The sequence below is a fragment of the Lynx canadensis genome, chromosome C2, assembly GCF_007474595.2.
Source record: "Lynx canadensis isolate LIC74 chromosome C2, mLynCan4.pri.v2, whole genome shotgun sequence".
NCBI classification, from domain to species: Eukaryota; Metazoa; Chordata; class Mammalia; order Carnivora; family Felidae; genus Lynx; species Lynx canadensis.
This window is the reverse complement of record NC_044311.2, coordinates 148,510,475-148,533,999: the sequence shown is the minus strand read 5'-3', so window position 1 is coordinate 148,533,999 and position 23,525 is coordinate 148,510,475. Positions and strand designations below refer to the sequence as shown.

Here is a 23,525-nt window from a genome sequence, read left to right as displayed (position 1 = left end):
GCTGCAGACTTAAGTGAACAAATTCCTCCTGCACGGAGCTCGCGCCCAGGTGGGGGAGAGGGCTGCGGCCGAGGCATCAGACCAAAGAGGGGGCTGTCCGCTACCGCAGGGGAAATTGATAGCAAGTCCCCCTGGCTCACAAGCCAAAGGAACCCAGTTATTCTGAAGAACTCAAAACCAGCATGGGACGGGGCGGCCGGGTGGCTCAGTCGGTTGAGCATCCAACTCTTGATTTCGGCTCAGATCGTGATCTCACGGTTTGTGGGATCGAGCCCAGCGTCGGGCTCTGCGGTGACAGCACGGAGACTGCTTGAGAGTCTCTCTCTCTCTCTCTCTCTCTCTCTCTCTCTGCCCCCCCCCACTTGCGCTGTCTTTGTCTCTCTCAAAATAAGTGAACTTTAGAAAAAAAAAAGAAACTAGCGGGGGAACCTGTTCGTTTTAAGGAAACTGTTTGGGGTTGTTCTTCTTCACTCTGTCGCTCTGATGGCAGATAGCCCAATACTTTAGCAATTGCCGAAAAACAAAGAGCAGCATTAGAGAGCCATTTGTGGGGGGGGGGGGGATTTTTTTATGAATGGAGAAGCCTTGAACTTAAGTAGTGCAGCGAACACTACTCCTCCAAAAACGGGTCTGTGAAAAATAAGCCAGAGCTGTTGGGGTCAGGAGCATGTTGAGCTTTAGGAATGAAAGATGATGCTGAGCTCTATCCTGCTGTGTCTCTGAGACCACCAGCGGAAGACAGGCAATCCGTGAATCATGGATGTCTTGTGTCTCCGGTAAGGGTGGCCGGGGGTGGGGCGGGGGAGGCGGGGAAGGAACGCCCCTCTTACGTGAAGAGAATCTGTGCGCTTGGCCTGCCGTTATTTCCGACACGGCAGAGTGGGAGAATTGAAGGGTCCGAGGCCCAGTGGAATTGGCAGTGCCCTTCAAGAGGGAGAAGTTCATGGTTATGTCCATTCAGAGCACTGGAGGCCAAGGGATGGCCGGGAATCGCCCCACACCTGCTGGGAGGCAGGTGCTAGAGGGGCCGAGGGGCGGCTCTCCCAGGGCGCTGGCCTCCCGGCTGGGAATTCCCGGAGCCGGGCCTGACGGGTGGGAAAGGAAAACAAGAAGTGGGGTGCAGGTAGGGGAAGAAAAGTCACGGCGGGACGGCACAGACAGGAGCGAGCGCGAGGAAAACAGAAGAAGGCTGAAGCAGACACCGAGCCAGCAGTTTATGGAAGGAGGCCAGGCCCTTCGGCCTGGGAAACTTACTCTTCTCTGCTTCAGGCCGGGAGCACGGAATGGGAGCTCTTTAGCAAAGAGCTGCCGCCCCTCAACGGGAGTCCCACCTCGGGAGGTGAAAGCACAATGCGCCTTCCATTGGCCAAGCTCGGCTTTTGGATTTCGGTGCTGCGGCCGGCAGGGCGGGGTGGCGGGAGGTGGTACGGTGCTCCCCGTGAAGGAGGCTGGTGCTCGGCAGGAGAAAGGGCTTCTGTTTCCTCTCAGTAACCTGCCGTGTGCAGCCTGCTGGAGCCTCGCACGGGCTCACCGTGAAACCGCGTCTTCCCCGGGGAGGGGGCTCGAGGGCACTTTGCACCTCATGGCTGGGGAAACTGAGTCTCCAAGGGATTAAGTCACTTGCCCGAGCACATGGTGAGTGAAGGGTGAGTCCGGGCTCAGCCCTAATCTCTCAGGCTCCCAGACACCCTTGCTGTGCTCTTCCTCAGGCCCTCTCGACTCCCTGAGGGACAGCCCCAGGCCGCGAGTCCCAAATCCTGGAAACGTTTGGGGGCCACACAGACGGAAGGCTCATCAAGCCTCCATTCCGCCCCCTGCCAGCACTCTCTAGATCATATTGTGTCGCGTTCTTGCTTCCCCATCTACAGGACTCCTGACTTTAACGTTTATTTATTTTTGAGACAGAGAGAGACAGAGCATGAACGGGGGAGGGTCAGAGAGAGAGGGAGACACAGCATCCGAAGCAGGCTCCAGGCTCCGAGCTGTCAGCACAGAGCCTGACGTGGGGCTCGAACTCATGGACCAAGAGATCGTGACCTGAGCCGAAGTCGACCGCTTAACCGACTGAGCCACCCAGGCGCCCCTAGGACTCCTGATTTTATTAGAATGCCATGCTTCAGTTTGCTGCGTAAAACCAGAAGTGTCCGGCCTAAAATTCCAGTAAGGATGCAGCAGGGCCTGTGCTACATGGGAGAAGACACAGAGGCTGCCTGAACGGCTTCAGCCCCTCTAAAATCTGCCCAACAGTCGTAACGTTCTACAAAACCACACGAGCGCTGAGGTAAAATCTAGGGTTGCAGCCGGGAGCACGCACCGCGGGAAAGCCACCACCGGGCTGGTGGCGAGGGCGGCCTCCAGGTATCTCTGCCCCGTGCTGCCTCTGTGTCCCCCACCAGAGATGTGTCGGAGGCCAGCTGTCGGCTGGAGGGCGGCATGCTGACAACGGAGGGCCGGGGGCCGCAGAGCTGGATGGAGTGGTCTCCGAGGAAGCCAGGCCACAGAATGACAGGACCGATAGCCGTTGAGTGCCACATCTCGTTCTGAGCTGGGCTCAAGAGCGTGCTCTCCAATACTGACAACTCACGGGGGAGGGGCCGGTGGCCCTGCAGCCCCCGCGGCCCTAGACCTAGCATCACTCCTTTTTTTTTTCCTTGCCTGTCACCACCCTGAGGCATCACAAGGACCCTAGCGAAGCTTGGCCACCTCACTTAGTAGGATCTGCTCAAGGGTCGGCTCCTCCTGAATCTGCTTGGTCACACCACCGATGTCCCTCTGGCAAGTCCTATGGGCTCCCCCTCATCGGCACCTGGCCTCCCATCGACAGTCTGGATCGTGGCTTGGCTTCGACAGCCTCCCGCCCTGTGCCGTGGACCAACGAAGCTCAAACCTGTACGGTCCTCTTTAGAGCATGCGCCAGCCCCGTGGAATGTTCCCTCAAAAGGTTCCGTTTCTTTAGCTCTGGGCTGTGCCAGGTGATGCTGTCTCTCCCGCTTGTAGCTTCCCACTTCGAGGTGTCTGTCATTTGATCCCTGTGAGTGAGGGTCCTCGTTCTATGTCCAGGGCTCGAGCGCAAGCTAGAGGCTGCCTCAGATCTCCCAGCTGCTGGCGCGGAATTTCTGGCTCTTCCTTTTCCAGGAGCCACAAGGAGGGCAAAGGGGCTAGAGTGAGTGGATGGGAACCGAAAGCCATCCTTAGCCTCCGTGTTTTGAGATTTTTGTTGGAGGAGAGGGAAATGGAAGAATGGAGGGAGAATAACAGGGTGGCCGTGGACTCATCTGAACATGGCAGATGGGCTGGCCTTACAGAAGTTCACCCAGCCCACCTGCAGAATCGGTTCGGACCTGGCAAGTGTGTTCAGGGGCCGAGATGCAGAGAATCTTTCCGGGAGAGGTGTCTGCAGGGGACGTTTGCTTAACAAAGTACGGGGACGTAATCCGTCTGCAGGGGAGGACAGAGGAGGACTAGAAGGTGTCTTCTGTCCCCTCGAAACCGTGACCCCCCCCCCTCCCCCCCCGGCTCCAACCTCGTGTGAACCGAAGGCTACTCTCTCTCTCTCTCTCTCTCTCTCTCTCTCTCTCTGCCTCGGGGACACAGTGTGGGCGGGGAAGAGCAGGTGTGCATCCACACGGCCGTCTTTCCTAGGAGCCGGTGACTCGCCCCCTCCCAAACCCTTCCTCGGAGACAACCGTGCCGGAGTCCAGAGCCTTTCCCCAGACGTTGAGAGGAGAGGCCTCGTGGCGAGGGCTGAGCTGTTTCCCCTGGGAAGCGTCTGGCAACTCTAATGAGGACCGGCACTTTGCGTTTATAGAACGCCTTTCATCTGTGCCTCTCAAAGCGGCTCCACAAACATTAATTAACGCTCACACCTGTGAGGCAGGTGAGGCCGGCTGCCCCCAAGTTTAGAGATGAGGAAACGGAGGTTTGGAAGGAGAGGGGCTGGGGGCGGCTCTGCTGCAAAGAGCCGGCCCCCTGGATTCCCGGCGCCCCGACCCCGACCCCGGTGGCCTTGACCGCAGAGCCCCGGAGCCTCCCCACCGTCCCCCTGGCGGGGCTCGGAACACGGGTCCCGGAGGCTGTGAACGGTGGAGACGTGGCCACGGGGCTCCGGCTCCCTCCTTCCCTTCTGCCGTGCCCTCTTCCCCCCCCCCCCCCCCCGCCATCCCCGATCCGGACGGGACCCCTCCAAACCCTGAAGGCCTTTAAAACGCAGCATCCCCGGGCAGGTCTCTGCCCAGGCTTGGTGCTGGATGCCTCCCTCCGGAGTAATTGCTGGAACAATGAAGGCATCTTAGCTGTACATGACTAACCAAGATGTCTGTAGCCGGCAGAGACAACGGTTGGCAAATACCAGAGCTATTTCACAACCTCGCTTTTTCCAGGATCCAGAGCTGGTGGGAGCTGACTCACATCATCTTGGGGTTTCGCGGATAGCAACAAGTCGCCACTGTGGGGTCAGCTACCTGGGCGCACTTCTAGGTGACGGCCCGCCCGCCCGCCAGCCCTCTTGGGCTGTGTGGCGTTGACTGCAGGCCTCGTAGATGGGAGGACACAGCTGGAAGACAGTGGGACTTCGGGGAAATGCCTCTTTCAGGACAGAGAACCACCCAACGCCAGGGGCCATGAACGCCAGTAGCACAGGGTTCTGAAGGGAGGTGCAGGGTGTCTGGGGGGTGGGGGGGGCAGCCTTTTGTTCGCAGGGGAGCCCCGATCTTCCTTCCCAAGGGTCCCAGACAAGGAAACGCAAGCCACCACCGGGCCCGCCCTGACACATCACCCTGGAAACTGACTCACATCTCTGAGCCCTGAGTCATATCCTGTTGTGCGTTTGGAGGCATCCAAGAGGGCATTACACCAGCTCCCCATGACTGAGGTGAATCTGAAGAGCACCCTGGGAAGCACCTTGCCGTCTTCCAAACAGAAAGAGGGCAAAAAAAAAAAAAAGAAAGAAAGAAAAGAAAAAAAAAAATCCTCTAGGGAAAAAAACCAGGACAGCCCCAAGGGTTTGTATGTTCACCAAGCAGGTTTGGCCCTTTTAAAAATAGATGCTGGGGCCCCATGACATACATAACTGTCTGGTCTCTGTTTTTAAATGGCTCTGAAAGGTTACCAAAAGGTCGCAACTTTTAAAGATATCAACTGGATGGCCGAAGGAAGGGCCCTCTAACTATACCAGCCGCCAGAGCTGGTGACCTCCTGGCCCCCGGCTGAGAAAAGACGCCCTGGGCTCAGGGGCCTGCTGGGAATCCGGGTTTGGAGGGTGGGCGTTAAAGACCCCAGAGGTGGCTGGTCAGAGCAGAACCAAGAGGGGTCTCTGGCCAGGCTCTCCTGGGTGGCCTGGCGGGGGTCTGAGGACCGAGGACAAAGTGGGCCGTCTTAACCTTTTCAAAGAACAGCCTTTGGTTTTGTTGATTTTCTTTGCCACTTTCGATTTCATCGATTTCCGCCCTCATTTTTGTTATTTCTTTCCTTCCGCTTGCTTTCGCTTTAGCGTGCTCTTTTTCCTCTATGCTCAGATCATCGATTCTGGATCTTTCTTCTTTTCTAATATATGCGTTCGATGCTATAAATTTCCCTCGGAGCGCTGCTTTCGCTGCATCCCACAAATTGTGATCAGCTGGAGGATTTTCATCTAATTCAAAGTGCATTTTAATTTCTCTGGAGACTTTGTCGTTACCCCGTGGGTTATTTAGAGGTGTGTTGTCGAAGAAGCTCCAAATACTTCTTCCAGCTAACTTTCCGTTGTCGACGTTGTCGTTTTAGCTTTAAATCCATGTGGTCTGAGAATACACTGTGCATGATTTCTGCTCTTGTAAGTCTGTTAAGGGTGTTTTATGGCCCCGAATGTGGTCTTTCTGGGTGAATGTTCCCTGTGAGGTTGAGAAGAAAGGGTCTTTTGCTGTTGTTAAATGGCATCGTCTATAAATGTTCACTGCATCAAACTTGTTGGTGGTACTGTTCAGGTCAAATGTGCCTTAATTTTCTGCCTGCTTGATGGATCCGTTGCTAGAAGAGTATTTTTCTATTGTTTCTTGTAGTTCAAAGTCACTTTTCGCCTCATGTTTTTTGACACTCTGTTGTTAGGTGCACACACATTAAGGATGGTTACATCTTCTTAGAGATCTGACTCATTCATCATCACGTATTTCCCCTCTTTATCCCTGAAATTTTTCCTTCTCCTGAAGCCAGTTTTGTATAAAATTATTAGAGCTACCCTGCCTTTCTGTGGCTTACTGTCAGCATGGCGTCTGTGCATCTCTTTACTTTTAACCCAGGTCTTTACATTTCAAGTAGGTTCCTTGTCGACAACATATAGTTGGGCCTTGTTATTAATTCACTCTGACAGTTCCTGTCTTTTAACTGGGTGCGTTTAGAACATTCATATTTTTTTTTAATTTTTTTTTCAACGTTTATTTTTTTATTTTTGGGACAGAGAGAGACAGAGCATGAACGGGGGAGGGGCAGAAAGAGAGGGAGACACAGAATCGGAAACAGGCTCCAGGCTCCGAGCCATCAGCCCAGAGCCTGACGCGGGGCTCGAACTCCCGGACCGCGAGATCGTGACCTGGCTGAAGTCGGACGCTTAACTGACTGCGCCACCCAGGCGCCCCTAGAACATTCATATTTAAAGTGATTCTTGATATGGTTGGATTCATACGTACCATGCTTGTACTATTTTATATGTATTTACCTGTTCTCTTCTTCTCCTCTTTTTCTGCCTTCTCTGGTCTTAACGGAGCACTTTCTATGACTCCATTTTATATCCTCTCTTAGCCTATCAATTGCACCTTTTAGAAAAGGTGTTTTTAGGGGCATCTGGGTGGCTCAGTCAGTTAAGCGTCCGACTCTCGGTTTTGGCTCAGGTCACGATCTCATGATTTTGTGAGTTCAAGCCCCGCATCGGGCTCTGTGCTGACAGCACGGAGCCTACTTAGGATTCTCTCTCTCTCCCTCTCTCTGCCCCTCGCCCCGCTCATGCTGTCTCTTTCTCAAAAATAAATAAACTTAAAAAAAAATGTTTTTTTACCGTTTTTAGTGTTTGCCCTAGAGTTTGCAAACCACATGTATAATGAATCGAAGCCACCATTAAATAACACTACACCATTCCTTCCACTCTGTCATTACTGCAACTCATATCCTTTGTCCATCTGCTGTGACCATCCAATATGTATTCCCTCTAACATCTAATATCACTAATGTCATTTTAGACAGTTATCTTTTAGATCAACTAAGAACAGGAAAAGTAAGACTTTATTTTACCTTCATTTATTCTTTCCCTGAAGCTCTTCCTTGCTCTGTGTCAATTTAAGTTTCTGACCTACATTTTCCTTTTCTTAGAAGAGCTTCTTGTAACATTTCTTGCATGGCTGTTGTGTTGGATAAGTTACCTCAGTTTTTGCATGTCAGAAAATGTCTATTTCTCCTTCACTGTTGAGGTATAATTTTGTGGAGTATAGAATTCTAGGCTGGTGGTGTTTTGGGGTTTTTTTCTTCACACTTTTTAAATATTTGCTACACTCTCTTTTTGCTTGTATGGCTTCCGAAGAGAACTTGGAAGTCTTATCCTTCTTGCTAAGTAAGGTGTTTCTGTAGATTGTTTGGTATTTCTCTTCCTTGGTGTTCTCTGAGCTTCTCAGATCTATGGTTTGATGTCCGTCATTAATTTTGAAAAATTATTGGCCATTATGGGGCACCTGGGTGACTCAATCAGTTAAGTGTCTGATTTCGGCTCAGGTCACGATCCTGTGGTTCGTTGGTTCGAGCCCCGTGTCAGGCTCTGTGCTGACAGCTTGGAGCCTGGAACCTGCTTCGGATCCTGTGTCTCCCTCTCTCTCTGCCCCTCCCCCACTCCCCCAGCTCTGTCTCTCTCTCTGAAAAATAAACATTAAAAATAAATTTAAAAAAAAGAGAAAGAAAAATTATTGGCCATTAATAATTCAATTGCTTCTTCCACTGTTTTCTCTTTGTTTTCCTTCTGGTATTTCCACTCTCCATATGTCAGACCTTCTGAAATTGTCCCAGAGTTCATGGATGTTCTGTTTGGGTTTTTTCTGTTTGTTTGCAGTGGTTTTTCTTTCTTTTCTCTCTGTACACCTTTTAGGTTGGGAAGTTTCTAACATATTTTAAAGCTTGTTGATTCTTTCCTCAGCCATGTCCAGTCTATTGATGAACCTGTCAAAGGCATTTCCCACCTCTGTTACAATGTTTTTTTTTTTTTTTTAATTTTTTTTTTCAACGTTTATTTATTTTTTTTTGGGACAGAGAGAGACAGAGCATGAACGGGGGAGGGGCAGAGAGAGAGGGAGACACAGAATCGGAAACAGGCTCCAGGCTCCGAGCCATCAGCCCAGAGCCCGACGCGGGGCTCGAACTCCCGGACCGCGAGATCGTGACCTGGCTGAAGTCGGACGCTTAACCGACTGCGCCACCCAGGCGCCCCTCTGTTACAATGTTTTTAATTTCCAGAATTTCCTCCTGTATCTGAGAGTTTCCATCTCCGTAGGCCATCACCCACCTGTTCTTGTATGCGGTCTCCTTTTTCCAGTAGAGCCCTTAACATATTAATCATAATTAAATCCCCCGTCTGGGAATTCCCAAGTTCTATGTCATATCTGAGTCTGGTTCTGATGCCAACTGTATCTCTTCAGACTGCTTCTCTTACCTTTTGGCATATGCCCTGTTATGTCTAATTTGAAAGCTGTGCCTGATGTATCAGGGTCATGGGAATGGAGGTAAACAGGTCTTCAGTGTGAGAGTTTATGTGCATCTCGCTAGTAGTTGGGCTGCGTATAATGTTTACTGAAGCTGTCGATGCCGGAGGATTCAAATTCCTCTAATGTCCTTGTCTCCCTTGTTGTCTTTGGACTTCCCTAAGAACACTTCCCTAAATGGTGTCTTTAAGCTGTGACCCGCTGTTATTATACTGGATCCCATGAAACCTGGAGGAGTTTGTGAGGCCAACTTCATGAGAGTGTCCCCGCCCCCCCACGCACGCACATGCACACACGTGCACGCACACACACACACACACACACACACACACATAAGACTACAGCCCCCAGAGGTTTCTTATTCTCACAGGTGCCTATACTCAGTCTCCAACAATTTATCAAAATTACCATGTAAATGTTCCTACCAGTTTATGGCCCCAGCAGCTTCTGTTCCTGGCACGCAGACCCTCACTGCGAATTTCTACAGTCGCGTGCCCCTCAGGACCTCAGGCTGGCGGTTTGCCCTATAGTCTCAATTCTCTAATAGACTACGAAAAGTCATGGATTATCGGTCTGTTCAGCTTTTTTTTCTTGTAGGGATGGGACTGGTGGCCCCCGACGCTCTTTACGTTTCAGAGGTGCAGCAGGAAGCGGAACACCTTGACAGCAATTATTTGATAGGGTCACTTCTCACTCTGGCGACTTTTTGATGTCACTGCACCAAAAGGCGACAGCGCCCTGCTTTCTTACTGAGTGGCGTATGCCTCGGAGCTCTCTGAGCTCTTGCTTCTGCCCCGTCCGATCCCCATCATCCCCCTTCTCTGGCCTCATTCCAAACGGAAGGAATGATGCTCAAAAAGCTGAAAATAACCCATCACAAGATGGCCTCAGTAGAGCAGCTGCATCAAAACATTATGTTCCCTGAAAAACATAGGAGGCAGAAAGGCTCAAATTTAAATTTCCTAATCCAGTGGTTTTTTTGTAAGTGTATTTATTTGTTTTGAGAGAAACAGAGAGAGAGCGAGCGTGTGCGAGCAGGGGAGGGGCGGAGGGACAGAGAGAGAGAGAGAGAGAGAGAGAGAGAGAGAGAGAATCCCAAGCAGGGATTGGGAGTGCAGGGATCTGAGAGTGCAGAGCCTGATGCGGGGCTCGAACCCACGAACCGTCAAATCATGACCCGAGCCAAAACCGAGAGTCGGACGCTTAACGGACTGAGCCACCCAGGCGCCCCTCCGGTAGTTTTCTTAGTGGCAACATGAACTGATTAAGAGTGGATCCTTGCCCCGCTATCCTTACCTCAAATATCCGGTTTTCTTGCCCTTTACCACTTAATCGTCCAAGCCCAGTTCCTCTCTGGTGCTGGAGACCAGCTGGCAAGCCCTGTTATCAGTGAACAGCACAGTATTACCTGAGCCTCGCTCTAGAGCAGGTGCGCATGGCCTTACCAATATGTATCAGATGAATCCCTTAGCATGGATTCACTTCCCCTTTTTCAAATTTTTTTTATTTTTTAAATGTTTCTCTTTGAGAAAGGGGGGACAGAGAGCGAGAGCTCAAGCAGGGGAGGGGCAGAGAGAGAAGAGAAAGAATCCCAAGCAAGCTCCTCGCTGCCAGCGCAGAGCCTGACACGGGGCTCGATCCCATGAACCACAATATCATGACCTGAGCCCAAACCAAGAGTCAGAGGCTTGACCGACCGAGCCACCCAGGCGCCCCTCCCTTTTTTTTTTTTTTAATGTTTATTTATTTTGGAGAGAGAGAGAGAGAGCATGAGCAGGGGAGGGGCAGAGAGAGAGGGGAGCACAGAACCCAACATGGGGCTCGAACTCACATGACCTCAGCCAAAGTCGGAGGCTTAACCAACTGAGCCACCCAGGCGCCCCTATTTTCCTTTTTCATAATATAATCATAAAACTTACTCAGACTAATTGGACATTTCATATGGCCCCAAACTGGGTTACTTGCTTTATATATAGCTTACCTCACTTACCCTTCGCCACGACTTTTTGAAGTGGGAAAACTACGTAGCAGGGAAAAGAAATGACCTGCCCAGGGTACAGGCAGAATTCGGGCTGGAATCTATTCTAGGACTTCAATTAGACACTTTCCCTAGCCTGTTCCTCTGAGGCGGAACAGAAGTGTATAATGAACACCATCAGGGTAGCTCTGACCTGGGAACAGCTGTGTGCAAGCCCAGATTAGACAGACCATCCATCAGTTCGCCTGGACACAGGTCCCTCACGAGCTGTCGTTCCCTAAAGGCAAGGACTACAGTCCACTCACTACCGAGTCCCCCGAACAGTGACCCTAGCAAAGCGAAAATCCTCATGGGCAACACGAACGAATGAGGATGTGAATAATTTCATTAGCCTATGAAATGGATGAATGAATGGACGAACCAATCAGTGTGAATGAAAACATGAAAAACACTCTCAACATGACGATTCATGCAATAGCAAGAAACCTTCCCAAGCATCATCCGCTCTCAGGATCTTCACTGATACCAGCCTAGAAGTTCCAGTGGGGCAGGGGCCACCTTGGTTTTATTCATCAGGCTACTACTAGCTAAGTTAGCCCATGCGGGGCACACGCTAAAATTTCAAAACAAAACTTCGGTCCTTTTTGATGGCGTGACTTATCGGAGGCCCTCCCTTCAAGAACAAGTCACCCTACTTTCTGGAGAATGACTGACTGACAGTGGTTCTCTTCCTCGGCCTGTGGTCTTTTCTGGATCACTTCCGTCTTCTCCCGGCCTACTTCCTCGTCCCAGAATGGCTGCCTTTATTATTAAGAGCACCATTCTTCACCCCACGCGTCCACCTGATTCCTTCCTAAGTCTGATTAGCATACAAGTGAAGCAGAGAAACACTGTGTAGGACCTGTTTGAATTAGAATCCTGCGCTGTTACTGTTGGAAGGGGCTTGGAGATCATATCCTGTCTTCCAGTGCTGGCCCACCGCACTGCCATTTCTTTGCTTTCTTGTGTTCACGTCAGCCCCATCAGAGCAAGAATGGTAACTGAGCGGTAAACTCAGCATATACCATATCGTTGGCCCTAGTGTTCTGTTCTATTTTTTGCTTTTGGGTTTTTATGAATAATACCTGTAGAATTAGAAAACACCCAAAAACCTGGCACGAGCAGCTCGCCATCACCACCTTCTGGCCCATCGCTGGCAATGAACCCAAACCCAATTCACTACGGTCATATGAATGGAAAGTGATCGGACGGGGGTCCTTTGGGTTTTTAGTGTTATCCGTCCTCCACACTGAAAAGCTACGTTGTGTGTGGAGTAAGAATGTTGAATCTAAAACCCTGGGTTAAAAAAAAAAAAAACAATCAGAGAACTTGGACTTTAATCATAAAGATCATTTTACCAAAGCATATTTTTAAAAGGCTGTGAAACATTATGCAACGTTTGCACGGTTTAATTATGAGTTTAGAAAAGCCTAGCACAACTTTTTCACTACAGTAAAACATGACAGAGCATGAATCATGGCCTAATACTTTATGCTTACTGTGGTTTTAGACACGGGGTTAGGGGAAGCTGGGCTGTCTACACAGCAAGGCATGAATTACTGAACCGCAATTCACACCCTGGAGGGCTTTATGACAATTATAAAACCTCTTTTGTTTGTTTCTTAAATGATTAAAATATTTGAGTACTATATATTCCCACAGCAAATGTGTAGATCTAAGACATATGCATGCCTTACAAAAATATCTGAGTCTACACTTTATTCTTCACTTGGAAGAAAACGCTTGCAGTAACAGGGGGAAAGAGAACATCCTGCTGTTGCTATTTGCTTACAATTATTGGAAACACTGTTGTCTGTAAGATTGCAGGATCTTTGGCTGTAGTTGAACATTCATTTCCACTGAGTTTAGAATGGACCAGCTCTCTTACTCCTTGCCCTCTGCTCAAATTCCCCCAAATTCAGAATGACATGAGGGCCCTTCTTTCATATTAGATTTCAGAGATTCTAAGTTAAAATATTTCCCCAGAGTTTTCAAACTTAAAGAATTGAGTTATTTTATTATTTTTTGGAGAGAGAGAGAGAGAGAGTGCGCGTGCACGCGAGCCGGGGAGAGGGGCAGAGGGAGGGAGAGAGAGAATCCCAAACAGGCTCCGTGCTCAGCACGGAGCCCAAAGCGGGGCTCAAACCCACAACCCGGGGATCATGACCTGAGCTGAAATCAAGAGCTGGAACGCTCAACCGACTGAGTCACCCGGGTGCCCCCAAAATTGAGCTGTTTTACAGGAAAGAAAGAAATGGATCCACGTGAGGGAAAGGGGAAGGGGCGGGCAGGAAGGTGGGGGAGGAGACCTGGGTCTCCAAACCCCTGCTTTGACGGCTTCCAACAGATCAACAAAAACAGCAAACTTAAACTGTTGGAAATGCAAATTCCCCGTTGGAAGTAGAACTGGACGTTTTATAACGAGTAGGAATAACTCACTTCTTTATGTCCTGGCACATACACAGCTTGCGGCTGGTATTTTCCTGAGGAACACTGCTCTTTCTAGATTGACTCCCGGCTTCATGCAGCCCGGGCTATGAGGACCCTGGGGACTGGTGTGGTCCACAGAGAAGGTGGGACACAAAGAGAAAATCGATGTTTAGCCCTAAAAAAAAAAAAATGGAAAGCTATCTCTGGCGGGCCAGCGTTCCATTTAAATTTGCTTACACGTGTTGCCTAAGAATAGAAGGTTTGTTCCTTTTTTTTCCCCTCCATTTCATCTGCAAACAGTGTGATGCTTTTGAAACTAAGACTCCTGTGAATGCTGGAGTCAAATTTACAAAGTCCTTTTTACCTAAATCTTCTGAAGTCAGAGTTTTGTCTCTTCTCTATCCCAGGCCTCATTTATTGGCCATCTATAAAATACTTGCTCAACATTCTGCCCTTTAAACACGGCAAACTGGAGGTCTTGAAAACATGCAGGACAGCTGTTGGTCTGGGTTGGTACCTGTTGGTCTGGGTCGGTAGGGCTAGCTCACTACTGCTGGGCTTGTGAACTAGTCCCCAGGCCCCATCACCAGCTTCCCAGCCAGACCCTCTTTTCTGTCATCCTTGGGAGAGAATTTGCGTAAACGGAGGACATTTAAAAGCCCTTGGAGTATTTTTGCCAAAGGTCCAAAAAAAAAAAAAAATCAAAGCTCTATGTTCTTTTTTGCTTACTGACTACAGATGGATAGGTGATCACCTGAGTTGATAAAAGCTTTCGGAGGATGAGAATTGTAACTCGCGGTAAAGCTGGGCGGCCAGTACATGTGATAGTTCAACAGGTGGGTGGGAACACCTACCTGGAAAGCATCTTCAACCTCTCCCGTCGTTATGAGCGTGATCAGGTGAAACCTTTGGGAGGAACAGTCATCCAGGGGAAATCTTCGAGAATAAACTATATTTCACACAAACAATAATTCAGTAACTTTGGGAGGAGGGGGGAGATTCTCGAACAAAAGCAAATACTTGGACTTAATACAAACCGGTCAACAGGCCACAGGACGTATGACAAACAAAGGTGACTAGCTTTTTATTAAAAGGTTTCTTTTCTTCAATCCCACCCCACCTGACGGATGACTGACCTCTCCAATCCTCTGCAGACACAAGGCAGATCCAGCCGTCCCCACCGTGGTCCTATGACCAGTCCTACCAGTACCTGGGATCAATCGCCTCGCCTTCCGTACACCCAGCAACACCTATCTCGCCTGGACGGGCCAGTGGCATGACAACCCTCTCCGCAGAGATTTCCAGTCGACTCTCAAGTAAGCTGCTCGAACACGCTCTTTGAAGTCGAGCTAGAGTGGAAGGTTCGAGAGACTGGAGACGCCTGAAGGGGCTGGCAGTCATTTGGGCGGGGGCGGGTAAAATGTGCTTTAAAGACAAGGTTGTCTAAGTCCTACACCCGTGCACGGATTTTCCCTGACACCTTGAGACGGGGATTATGAGTGCGAAGGCAGAAGTGGATTCTGTGGGCATTTTGGGCTTGCTCACATTTGGCAGACAAAGGTAGCAGCTGAAGGGTTAATAATACACAAGGTCAAAGTAATCAGCTTCTAGAATTCTGATGGAACTGTCCATCTGGTGGTGGCCAGCTTTCAGAGGCCATGTGAACAACACTGGGGTACCCGTGCTATACCCCACGTGAGAGATTTCTTTTTTTTTTTTTTTTTTTTAACATGTATTCACTTTTGAGAGCCAGAGAGAAAGAGAGAGCGTGAGCAGGGGAGGGACAGAGAGAGGGAGACGCAGAAGCCGAAGCAGGCTCCGGGCTCCGGGCCCCAAGCTGTCAGCATAGAGCCTGACGCGGGGGCTCGAACTCACAGACCACAAGATCATGACCTGAGCCGAAGGCTGAACCGACTGAGCCACCCAGGCGCCCCCACGTGAGGTATTTCGAATGAAGGGATGTTCGCACCAGACTAGAGGAGCAGAATGGAAAGCTTGGGTGTCGTGGTTAGCATAATTGTTGTTAATACGAGCTCATTAAATATTAGTCATGTAACCTATGAGACCTTTGGGCTTGGCACTCACCTTTGCTCGTGGGCAGGGAAATCGGAGTGAGAGAAAAATTCCTTTGTTAAAAGCAAAGGAAGAAACTCCCTGTTTGGAGCTTTGGAATTGGAGCTGGGCCAGACTGTGAAAACAGCTCCGAGAACTTCAGCCTTGTGAAGCCCGCAAGCGCACTTCACGTGTGTTGGGAAGCGGGTGGTGGTTTTGGCTTTTCAGCCCTTGAGATCCGATTAGAGTAGATCAGGGGGCAGGCAAAGGGGCCAAGGCTTCTTGTCCGCCATTTTAAACACCGTGTAACACTGTGTTTTCCAGACAGTTGTGAGTACTCGAGATTTCACCAAACGCTTTGGCTTCTTCCCAGAGCTTCTCAACTGCAGCGCCACTGACGACTGGGGCCAGAGAATTCTTGGTCGTGGAGGGCTGTCCTGTGCACTGTAGGATCTCTAGCAGCATCTCTGGCCTCTAGATACAGCCGTCCCCCACCCCCCACCCCCCATCAGGACAACCAAGGATGTCTCCAGACGTTGCCAAATAGCCAGAGGTCCCGAACTGCCCCCTTAGCTGAGAACCACCGCCTTCGGGTATTCTCGGGCACTGTAGTGAAATGGGAGAGCCAACCTGGGTGCCCACTTCCCACATTATTTTCGACTATTAATGCCAGTATTTTCAGGGCACCTGGTGGGGGCTGAGGAGTTGAGGAAGTAGCCTAGGAATTATGACGTCTGCTCAGCTTGTTGTTTTAGAAGTTCTGTTCCCTCAGGACTAGTTTGATTCCAAAGGCACTTGTCAACTTTTATTGATTCTTCTCAGTGGCGCTGCTCGGCTCTCTACATCTGAAACAATTACTGTTTTCCTTGGAAATGTGCCTGCTGTGGGTCCCTTGGAGTTTATTACATAAGACTTTTGACTTGGTCAGCACCCAAGATCCGCACCTTCTAGAGCCCTAGGAGACAGCTGCTCCAACTGACCAGGGTTCAGATGGGAGGGTGGCTTTTTTTTTTTTAAGGAATGCGTAGCGTGCCCTCCCAAGTCCCGTGTCGCTGTTACACTTCTGAATAACCAGGACTTCAGTTACCCAAGGAGTAAGGAAGGACGTCTTATGTCATGAGGGTGTGAAGTACACAAAAACCCCGTCCCACTTCAGCGCCCAAGACTGTCTTGGAGGGAGGGCCGGAGACGATTCCAGATGAGCTTTCCCCCGGTGGCAGAGAAGGGCATGGGACGCTGCTCTTCAACTTGGCAGATCTCCCTCTGAGAATTCAAGCCTGGAGCACAGGCCTGCAACGTGTTGTCATATGCCTGGGGGCAGTGGGGGGTTGGGACACATAAAAGAAAAGTGGCTGCCAGCTTTGAGAACCTGACACTGCTCTGACTGCTTTTCCTTTTAATCCCGCCCCAGAGCTCTGAGATCTGCCCCTCTCCCCGCCCCCAGCCCCACCTGGACTTCCTTCTGCGAAGGGGCCTTGCCCTCTGGTCTCCCCCTCTTTCCTTTGCAGACAGTCTCCACACCTTGTCTGAAAAGAGATGTCATCTGGAGGTTTTCCTTTATTTTTTTTTTTTTCTTAAAAAAAAAAAATTAATGTTTAGCTGCCAACCTGGGCGACAGACAGCATGCATTAATCTGAGTCATGCAAAAGATCCTTTTAAGGCAGCCATTATCTGCTCAGGCTGTTTAATCCTTTGGGGGCAGTGGGAGGGGCCTGAGTGGGACAGCTTTCATCCGTGTCGAGCTGCAGAACGAACACTTGAGCTGTCACGGCAAATATTTAGCCCCGTCGGTGGGGAAACATTTCCAACGAAAATACCTGAACCTCCTAATCCCTAGATTTCCTACTTCTTAAGAGCTCCCTGTGACTATTAGGGGTCGCCACCCCCACACGCTGTTGAATAAGGGGGCACCGGGCCAGCCGAAGGGACACATGAGCTACAGCCAGGTGGGGTGAACGGTGCATGGCGGTGGGGCTTGGTAGGAAATGTCAGACTGGACGTAAAAATGGCAACAAATATTTGAATAGACCATTTGAATCGGAACGTATCTAGAGGGCCGCAGCTCTTTTTCTATCAAAATGCGTGAGGAAAGATGGCTTGACCAGACAGATGGCCTCTGGTGGAGTGGCATTGGAAGAAGAACCACGGGCCGTATTGAAGAGCTTTCAGATATCCTGCCCACAAATGAAAGAGCTATTTTCCCCTGACAGCTGAGACCGTAACATCATTCCATTACTTACATCCGTGACCAACCGCGGACTCGCTCGGGATTACGGTAACTTGGTACCATCACCAGGTTACCACGTAGTAGCTGGAACACACTGGCAGAACATGTCCAGACATCACCATGAAACAGGGTGACCTTTCATTCATTTTTCCAGTGGATTCACCTTTGTGTCTCAGGGCAAATGGAGCAAGAGGCATAATGGGCAGAGTCATTAGCCTGTGTCCAGAGTTCTTGCATCAGATGCCAACAAATTGATTGCATTTGCCTAATGCTTCTCCCTCGACTATAGAAATCTCACTGGAAAAATGGAGTCAAGCTTCCTGTCACGGCTCTCCGTGTGAGCAAAAACAAGTGACACAGAGCTTGCTCACAGACGGCCCCAGAAAGCGGGCAGGGACGAACGCTGTGGAATGAGGTGCGGCCTGGCTTCAGGACGAGCGAGAGCGTGGCCACGGAAGGGCAGCTCTAGAACCACTGTCAGTTCACAGCGTTTTCCCTGCCCACATGTCTGACTCGCTTTGAAAAGATTAACAGCAGTGTTTGTTTGAAAGGCAGACTCCTGGTTTCCTCATTAGCAGAGACATTGGCTGCAGACTTCGGTTGTTTCTATAAACTTTGATTACCTCTCTGATGAGGAGTATAGACCTCCTCATCACATTCACCCCAAATTTACAGAGGAGTTCATTCGAGAGAGGGAAGGAGGAGAAGGGAGAAGGGAGAAGGGGAAGGAGTGGGGGGAGAGGGAGAGAGAGACAGGCAGAGAGAGGAGCACACTAGCTCTCCCTGCTGGAATAATAGGCTTGAAATATGAGGAAGTTGATCAACCCCGGATGCCTTCCAAAAACAGATTAATCCACCCTGGTAGCTTTCCTTTCAGAGCAAACTCTTGGCTCCGTTAAGTTGCTCTATGGGCCTGAACACAAAAGGACACAGGCTACATGCCATCCTGAGCTTGGAGTTATTTTATACGTTGGTTTCAGAACTTAACAAATTTTAAAACGTTTCATTCTTTTGGATTTGCTGATGTCACTTTCTGAAGAACAGAAATTACCCCAGGACACCATCCTGCATCTACAGTGGTGGTTCTCAGTGGGGGCGGGGGAGATGGTGGCTTTGCCCCCCTCACCCCACCCCCAGAACATTGGGCAGGGTCTACAGACATTGTTAGTTGTCGCCATGCAGGGTGTGGGGGCACCACTGACATTTGGTGGGCAGAGGCCAAGGACGCTGCCAAACATCCTACAATGCACAAGACAGCCCCCCACCGCCCCAACAAATAACTATCTGGCCCCACACGTCAATAGTGCTACTGTTGGGAAACTGATCTACAGGACACAGGGAGCACTTCCTGGCATCCAGACCCCCTAGTAGTTCCCAAGGGCAGCCTGTGGTTGAGAAAAATGCAGAAGGATGCAGGGAAGGTCAAAGCCGGTTTCTGAAACCATAAATGCATGACCCTAACAAAATGAGTTTTATAGACAAAGCTTTGCCATTCCTGGTAAAACTTCAACGTGTGCAAAAATGGAGTATATACATCAAGGCCCTGCGGCCACTTGTGTTAACAAAGCAGTGAAGCACAGAACCAACGAAGCGAACCAGGTGAAACTGAGGCTGTATTTTTCTACCAATGTGGAACAAGTCTAAAGATAGACGTAGGGGAGAGAGCGGTGGTGATATTCACTGCCACTCATTCTCAAGTCATTAGTATGGCACGCATTAGAGCAAATCATAAGAAATTGCCAATTTTTAATTGTTTGAGGCCTACAGAAACAGCAGTTTCCTATGATTCAACCTAAATATTATGTATAATGTATTATGTTATTATATATTAATATAACACAGTGTCATATTATGTAGGATATATTCTATTAATATTCATCTGCTCATGCATCCATTACATTAGCATTGCATAATTTTATAAGTTACATCTTGTTATTATTATGTTCATATCACAGGTTACACTTCTATTAATATTGGCATATTAATATACTGATGATAGAGGGCTGGTCAACTTTTTAATGTAAAGGGCTAGACAGTAGGTATTTTACGCTTTCTGCCAACTTTTTAACGGAAAGGGCCAGATAGTAGGTATTTTATGCTTCCTGGCTCCCACGATCGGTCCGTGTCCCGACCACTCAACTTTGCGGCGGTGGCTCCACAGCAGCCCCGATAATACATCAAAGAATGAGCAAAGCTCCTTCCAACGAAATGGTCAGTGTGGCCACTGAAATTTGAATTTCACGGGACTTTCACGTCAGGAAATACTCTTCTTTTCACTTCTTTCAACCATGTAGAGAAGTAAGCTTGTGAGCCATGCGAAAATCGGTAGCAGCTGGAAGGCGGGCTTGTCAACCCCGATACACCGATATCCAATCATACGTATCGTATCTACCGTATTGGATGTTACATTACATCGTTTACAATAACGTGGTATCGCACACGAACTCACGTTACGCGTCGTCCTATACGGCCTTCCACCCACCTCCCTGCCCACTAGCATGCTGGGTAGGCCCCGGGCTCCGGGGACAGCAGCATTCTGGGTAGTCACGTGGGCGTGGCCGTGGGCGGGAGGGCGTGGCCGTGGCGGGAGGGGCGTGGCCTCCACCAGCGCCTGACGCTTCTCTTCTCCCCCCCACCCCGCAGCGGCGCCCGACCTGACGGCCTTCGGCGACCCGCGCCAGTTCCCCGCGCTGCCCTCCATCTCAGACCCTCGCATGCACTACCCCGGCGCCTTCACCTACTCCCCGACGCCCGTCACGTCGGGCATCGGCATCGGCATGTCGGCCATGAGCTCGGCCACGCGCTACCACACGTACCTGCCGCCGCCCTACCCCGGCTCGTCGCAGGCGCAGGGCGGCCCCTTCCAGGCCAGCTCGCCCTCCTACCACCTGTACTACGGCGCCTCGGCCGGCTCCTACCAGTTCTCCATGGTGGGCGGCGAGCGCTCGCCGCCGCGCATCCTGCCGCCCTGCACCAACGCGTCCACGGGCTCGGCGCTGCTCAACCCCAGCCTCCCGAACCAGAGCGACGTGGTGGAGGCCGAGGGCAGCCACAGCAACTCGCCCACCAACATGGCGCCCGCCGCGCGCCTCGAGGAAGCCGTGTGGCGGCCCTACTGAGGCCCCCGCGGCGGCCGGCGGGAGGGGCGCCCGGCCCCGGCCCGGCCTTGGCCGCAGACGGCCGGCCCGCCTGGGCGGGCAGGCCGGGCCCGGGGCGGGGAGCGCGCCCCGCGCCCGGGGCCCTGGGATCTCGCCCCGCTCCGCGCCGCCCCCCCGCCCCCCGGAAACGTGCGGAGCGCCGTCGTGTGGGCCCGTCTCCCCTTTTCCGAACCCGACCCGACCTCCCCCCTCCGCCCCCCCCCCGCCCCCCGCGAGGGTGTCCGCTCCGCCACCACGCGGACGCGTCGTAAGGCAAACAGGAAGATTCCCAGAGGGAAACTGTGAATGCTTCTGATTTAGCGATGCTGTGAATAAAAGAAAGATTTTATACCCTTGACTTCACTTTTTAACCAAGTTGTCTATTCCAAAGAATGGAATTTTTGGTTTGGGGCGGGGAGGGGTGGGGGAATGCAGCTCCTCTTGTTTTGGTATCTAATTCATAGTTTTAATTTTCTTTTCCAGCACCTTATAAATTGCAAAATGCGTATTTGCATTTGGGGTGGTTTTTATTTTTATATATATATATATATATATAAATTTGAGCTTGCTTCTCTCTTGCTTTGACAATTGAAAGAAATATGATTCCTTTTTCTGTAAGTTTTATTTAACTTTTCTTTTGGACTTTCGTGTAGTTGTTCTTTTAGAGAAACAGCTACAGCTTTGGGTCATTTTCAACTACTGTATTCCCACAAGGAATCCCTAGATATTTATGTATCTTGATGTTTAGACACTTACTTATGTGTTGATACTTTTTTTTATTATTTAAATGTACTTATATTAAGAAGAAAAATATCAAGTACTACATTTTTGTTTTTGATAGTAGCCAAAGTTAAATGTGTCACATTGAAGAAGGCTGGAAAAAAAGGACAGGCATTGAGATGACCGGGTTATCTAAATATTGTTTACATTAAACTCCCTTTCATGTTAATCAAACGAGTTGGTAGCTAATGCAGCAATGTTTTTAATAGGCTTTTTAGATACTGAGGGCCACTCAAAGGATCTGAAGTATGGAATTTTCTGCCAAGCTCAACAGAGGGTCTCCTATCTGACTCCCTCCCTTGGAACAGAGAAGGTCAGATCTGGTTCCAGAGGGTTCAGGTAGATGCCATTGATTGCACCTCTGGAGAGGATTTATTTTCTGCCTAGCAGTTTGCTCCCTCCACGGGCTCTTGATGATGTCAGACATGCTTTATAACCGAACAAATCCAAAGTAAGCTGTGTGGCAGAGAAGTATCCACATGGGAAGCCAGTGAATGAATTTATGGGTTCCTTAACTGCTCCCTTCTGGGGTAGTAAGGAGATCGTCCGAATCCAGAGTTCAGATTTTTTAGCTCCAAGAAAATAGTCGTGTTTGATACAGTCCCTGTTCGTTGATGCAGAACAAAACGTGTGGCTGTCCCCCAAGGCTGGGAGTGGAAGAAACTACAGACCGGGGGCCTTTGATGCCCACAGGTCTCCAGCCGAAGTTTCAGAGGGTGGGCCTAGAGGCAGACCTGAACAGGCCAGTCTTCCTGTGTGTGCCCAGGTGGAGTCGCATGCGAAAGCATTGTCCCGCCCGAGCCGGACTCCCGACCCACGCTGCCCGTCCACCGCCCACCCTCGCGTTGCTTTCACCTACCTTGTGGGGTGTGTGTGTGCAGTTTTCTCCGTGCCTCAGCGGGACAGGAGAAATTCGCGCCACCGCTGCCCATGGCTACGATTCAAAAGTATCCAATGTCACTGTAAATTTTATGGCACTATTTTCATTGGAGAATTCGGTCAGAATGCAGTTGTTGTACAACTCCTAAATACTAACTGCTGATTTTGACATATGTGTGCTCAAAATGATCTGGTTGTTATTTAATGTACCTCTGACGTTAGCTGAAATGATTTCAGGTCAACTCTGAAGAGTATTTGAAAGCAGGACTTCAGAACAGTGTTTGATTTTTATTTTATAAATTTAAGGATTCAAATTAGAAAGATCTTTGGCTGCAGGCAGCAAAACAGCTGGTCTTATTTAAAACAACTTGTTTTTGAGTTTTCTTATATATATATATATATATATTGATTATTTGTTTTACATAGATGCAGTAGCACTTTGGTAAGAAAGAGTAAAGCAGTTTGTTTTGTCAGTCAGGTCATTCTTATCTAGAAAAGAGCTAAAACAGATCTTGGAGAAACTCAGAATATATTCATTTTCAGCTTAGACATAATCCTCTCTCCACAACTCAACTTGATGTTTGATTCTGTATCACATTTTTACAGCAAAATTACCCTTGAATGTCAGTAAATTTAAGTGTTGGGGTTTTTTTTATTTCTGAAAGGGACCTTTAGCCCATTTACCAAATCGAATTGAAGCGTTCTTTTCAGCACATGTGACCGTATCTGACCTGACAAAATTTGGGGGGGGGGGGAATGAAGGAAAAAACAATTTCTATTTTTCACTTCAGTTCCGGTACCTGAAGATATTCCAACTCAAAACCAGCCTAATGCCCTAGAAGGGGAATCAGAGGATCCTCCACATTGAATCTTTACTCTCAAAGGCATGTATGAGGAGGGCTTGTCACTTCGTTGTAGACCCACTGGTTTGGCCATTCGGAGTTTCACAGTCCCTTACCAGCAAATGTAGTACTTAACTGGTCCAAAAAATTAAGTCAGATGTTACTTGTTCTGGAGATAGGCCTCACATCACACTTAATGCTTTTCCCCCTCCTGAGAAGTTGCATTCGTTGCCTTCAGGTACATTAAGGTGTCCCTTTAATCGAGGATACCCTTAAGCCACTAATGTCATAACTGGATGTATCTGGAAACATTGGTCCAAGAGAAGAAAGATTAAGCCATTTCTACTGCTCATTCGTGCCTTTATAATTTCAACATGAACATGCATTTTCATTCTTTTTGTTTTTCTCACTATATTTCTTTTATTACTTGTATTTCTTACATTACTTCTATTT

At 49.5% G+C, this 23,525-nt stretch overlaps 1 protein-coding gene across 6 annotated transcripts in view; it reads left to right on the top strand.

Moving 5' to 3' along the window:
* Positions 1 to 20,584, top strand: part of RUNX1 (RUNX family transcription factor 1) — a 255,027-nt gene extending 234,443 nt beyond the window's left edge. For all 6 annotated transcript variants that reach the window (XM_030330210.1, XM_030330208.1, XM_030330209.1 and 3 more), the window contains 2 exons: positions 14,310 to 14,471; positions 20,078 to 20,584. In XM_030330210.1, the coding sequence (XP_030186070.1) occupies positions 14,310 to 14,471; positions 20,078 to 20,553 (638 nt within the window). In that variant the 3' untranslated portion in view covers positions 20,554 to 20,584. The remainder of the gene's footprint in view (positions 1 to 14,309; positions 14,472 to 20,077) is intronic.
* Positions 20,585 to 23,525: the final 2,941 nt, after the last annotated feature.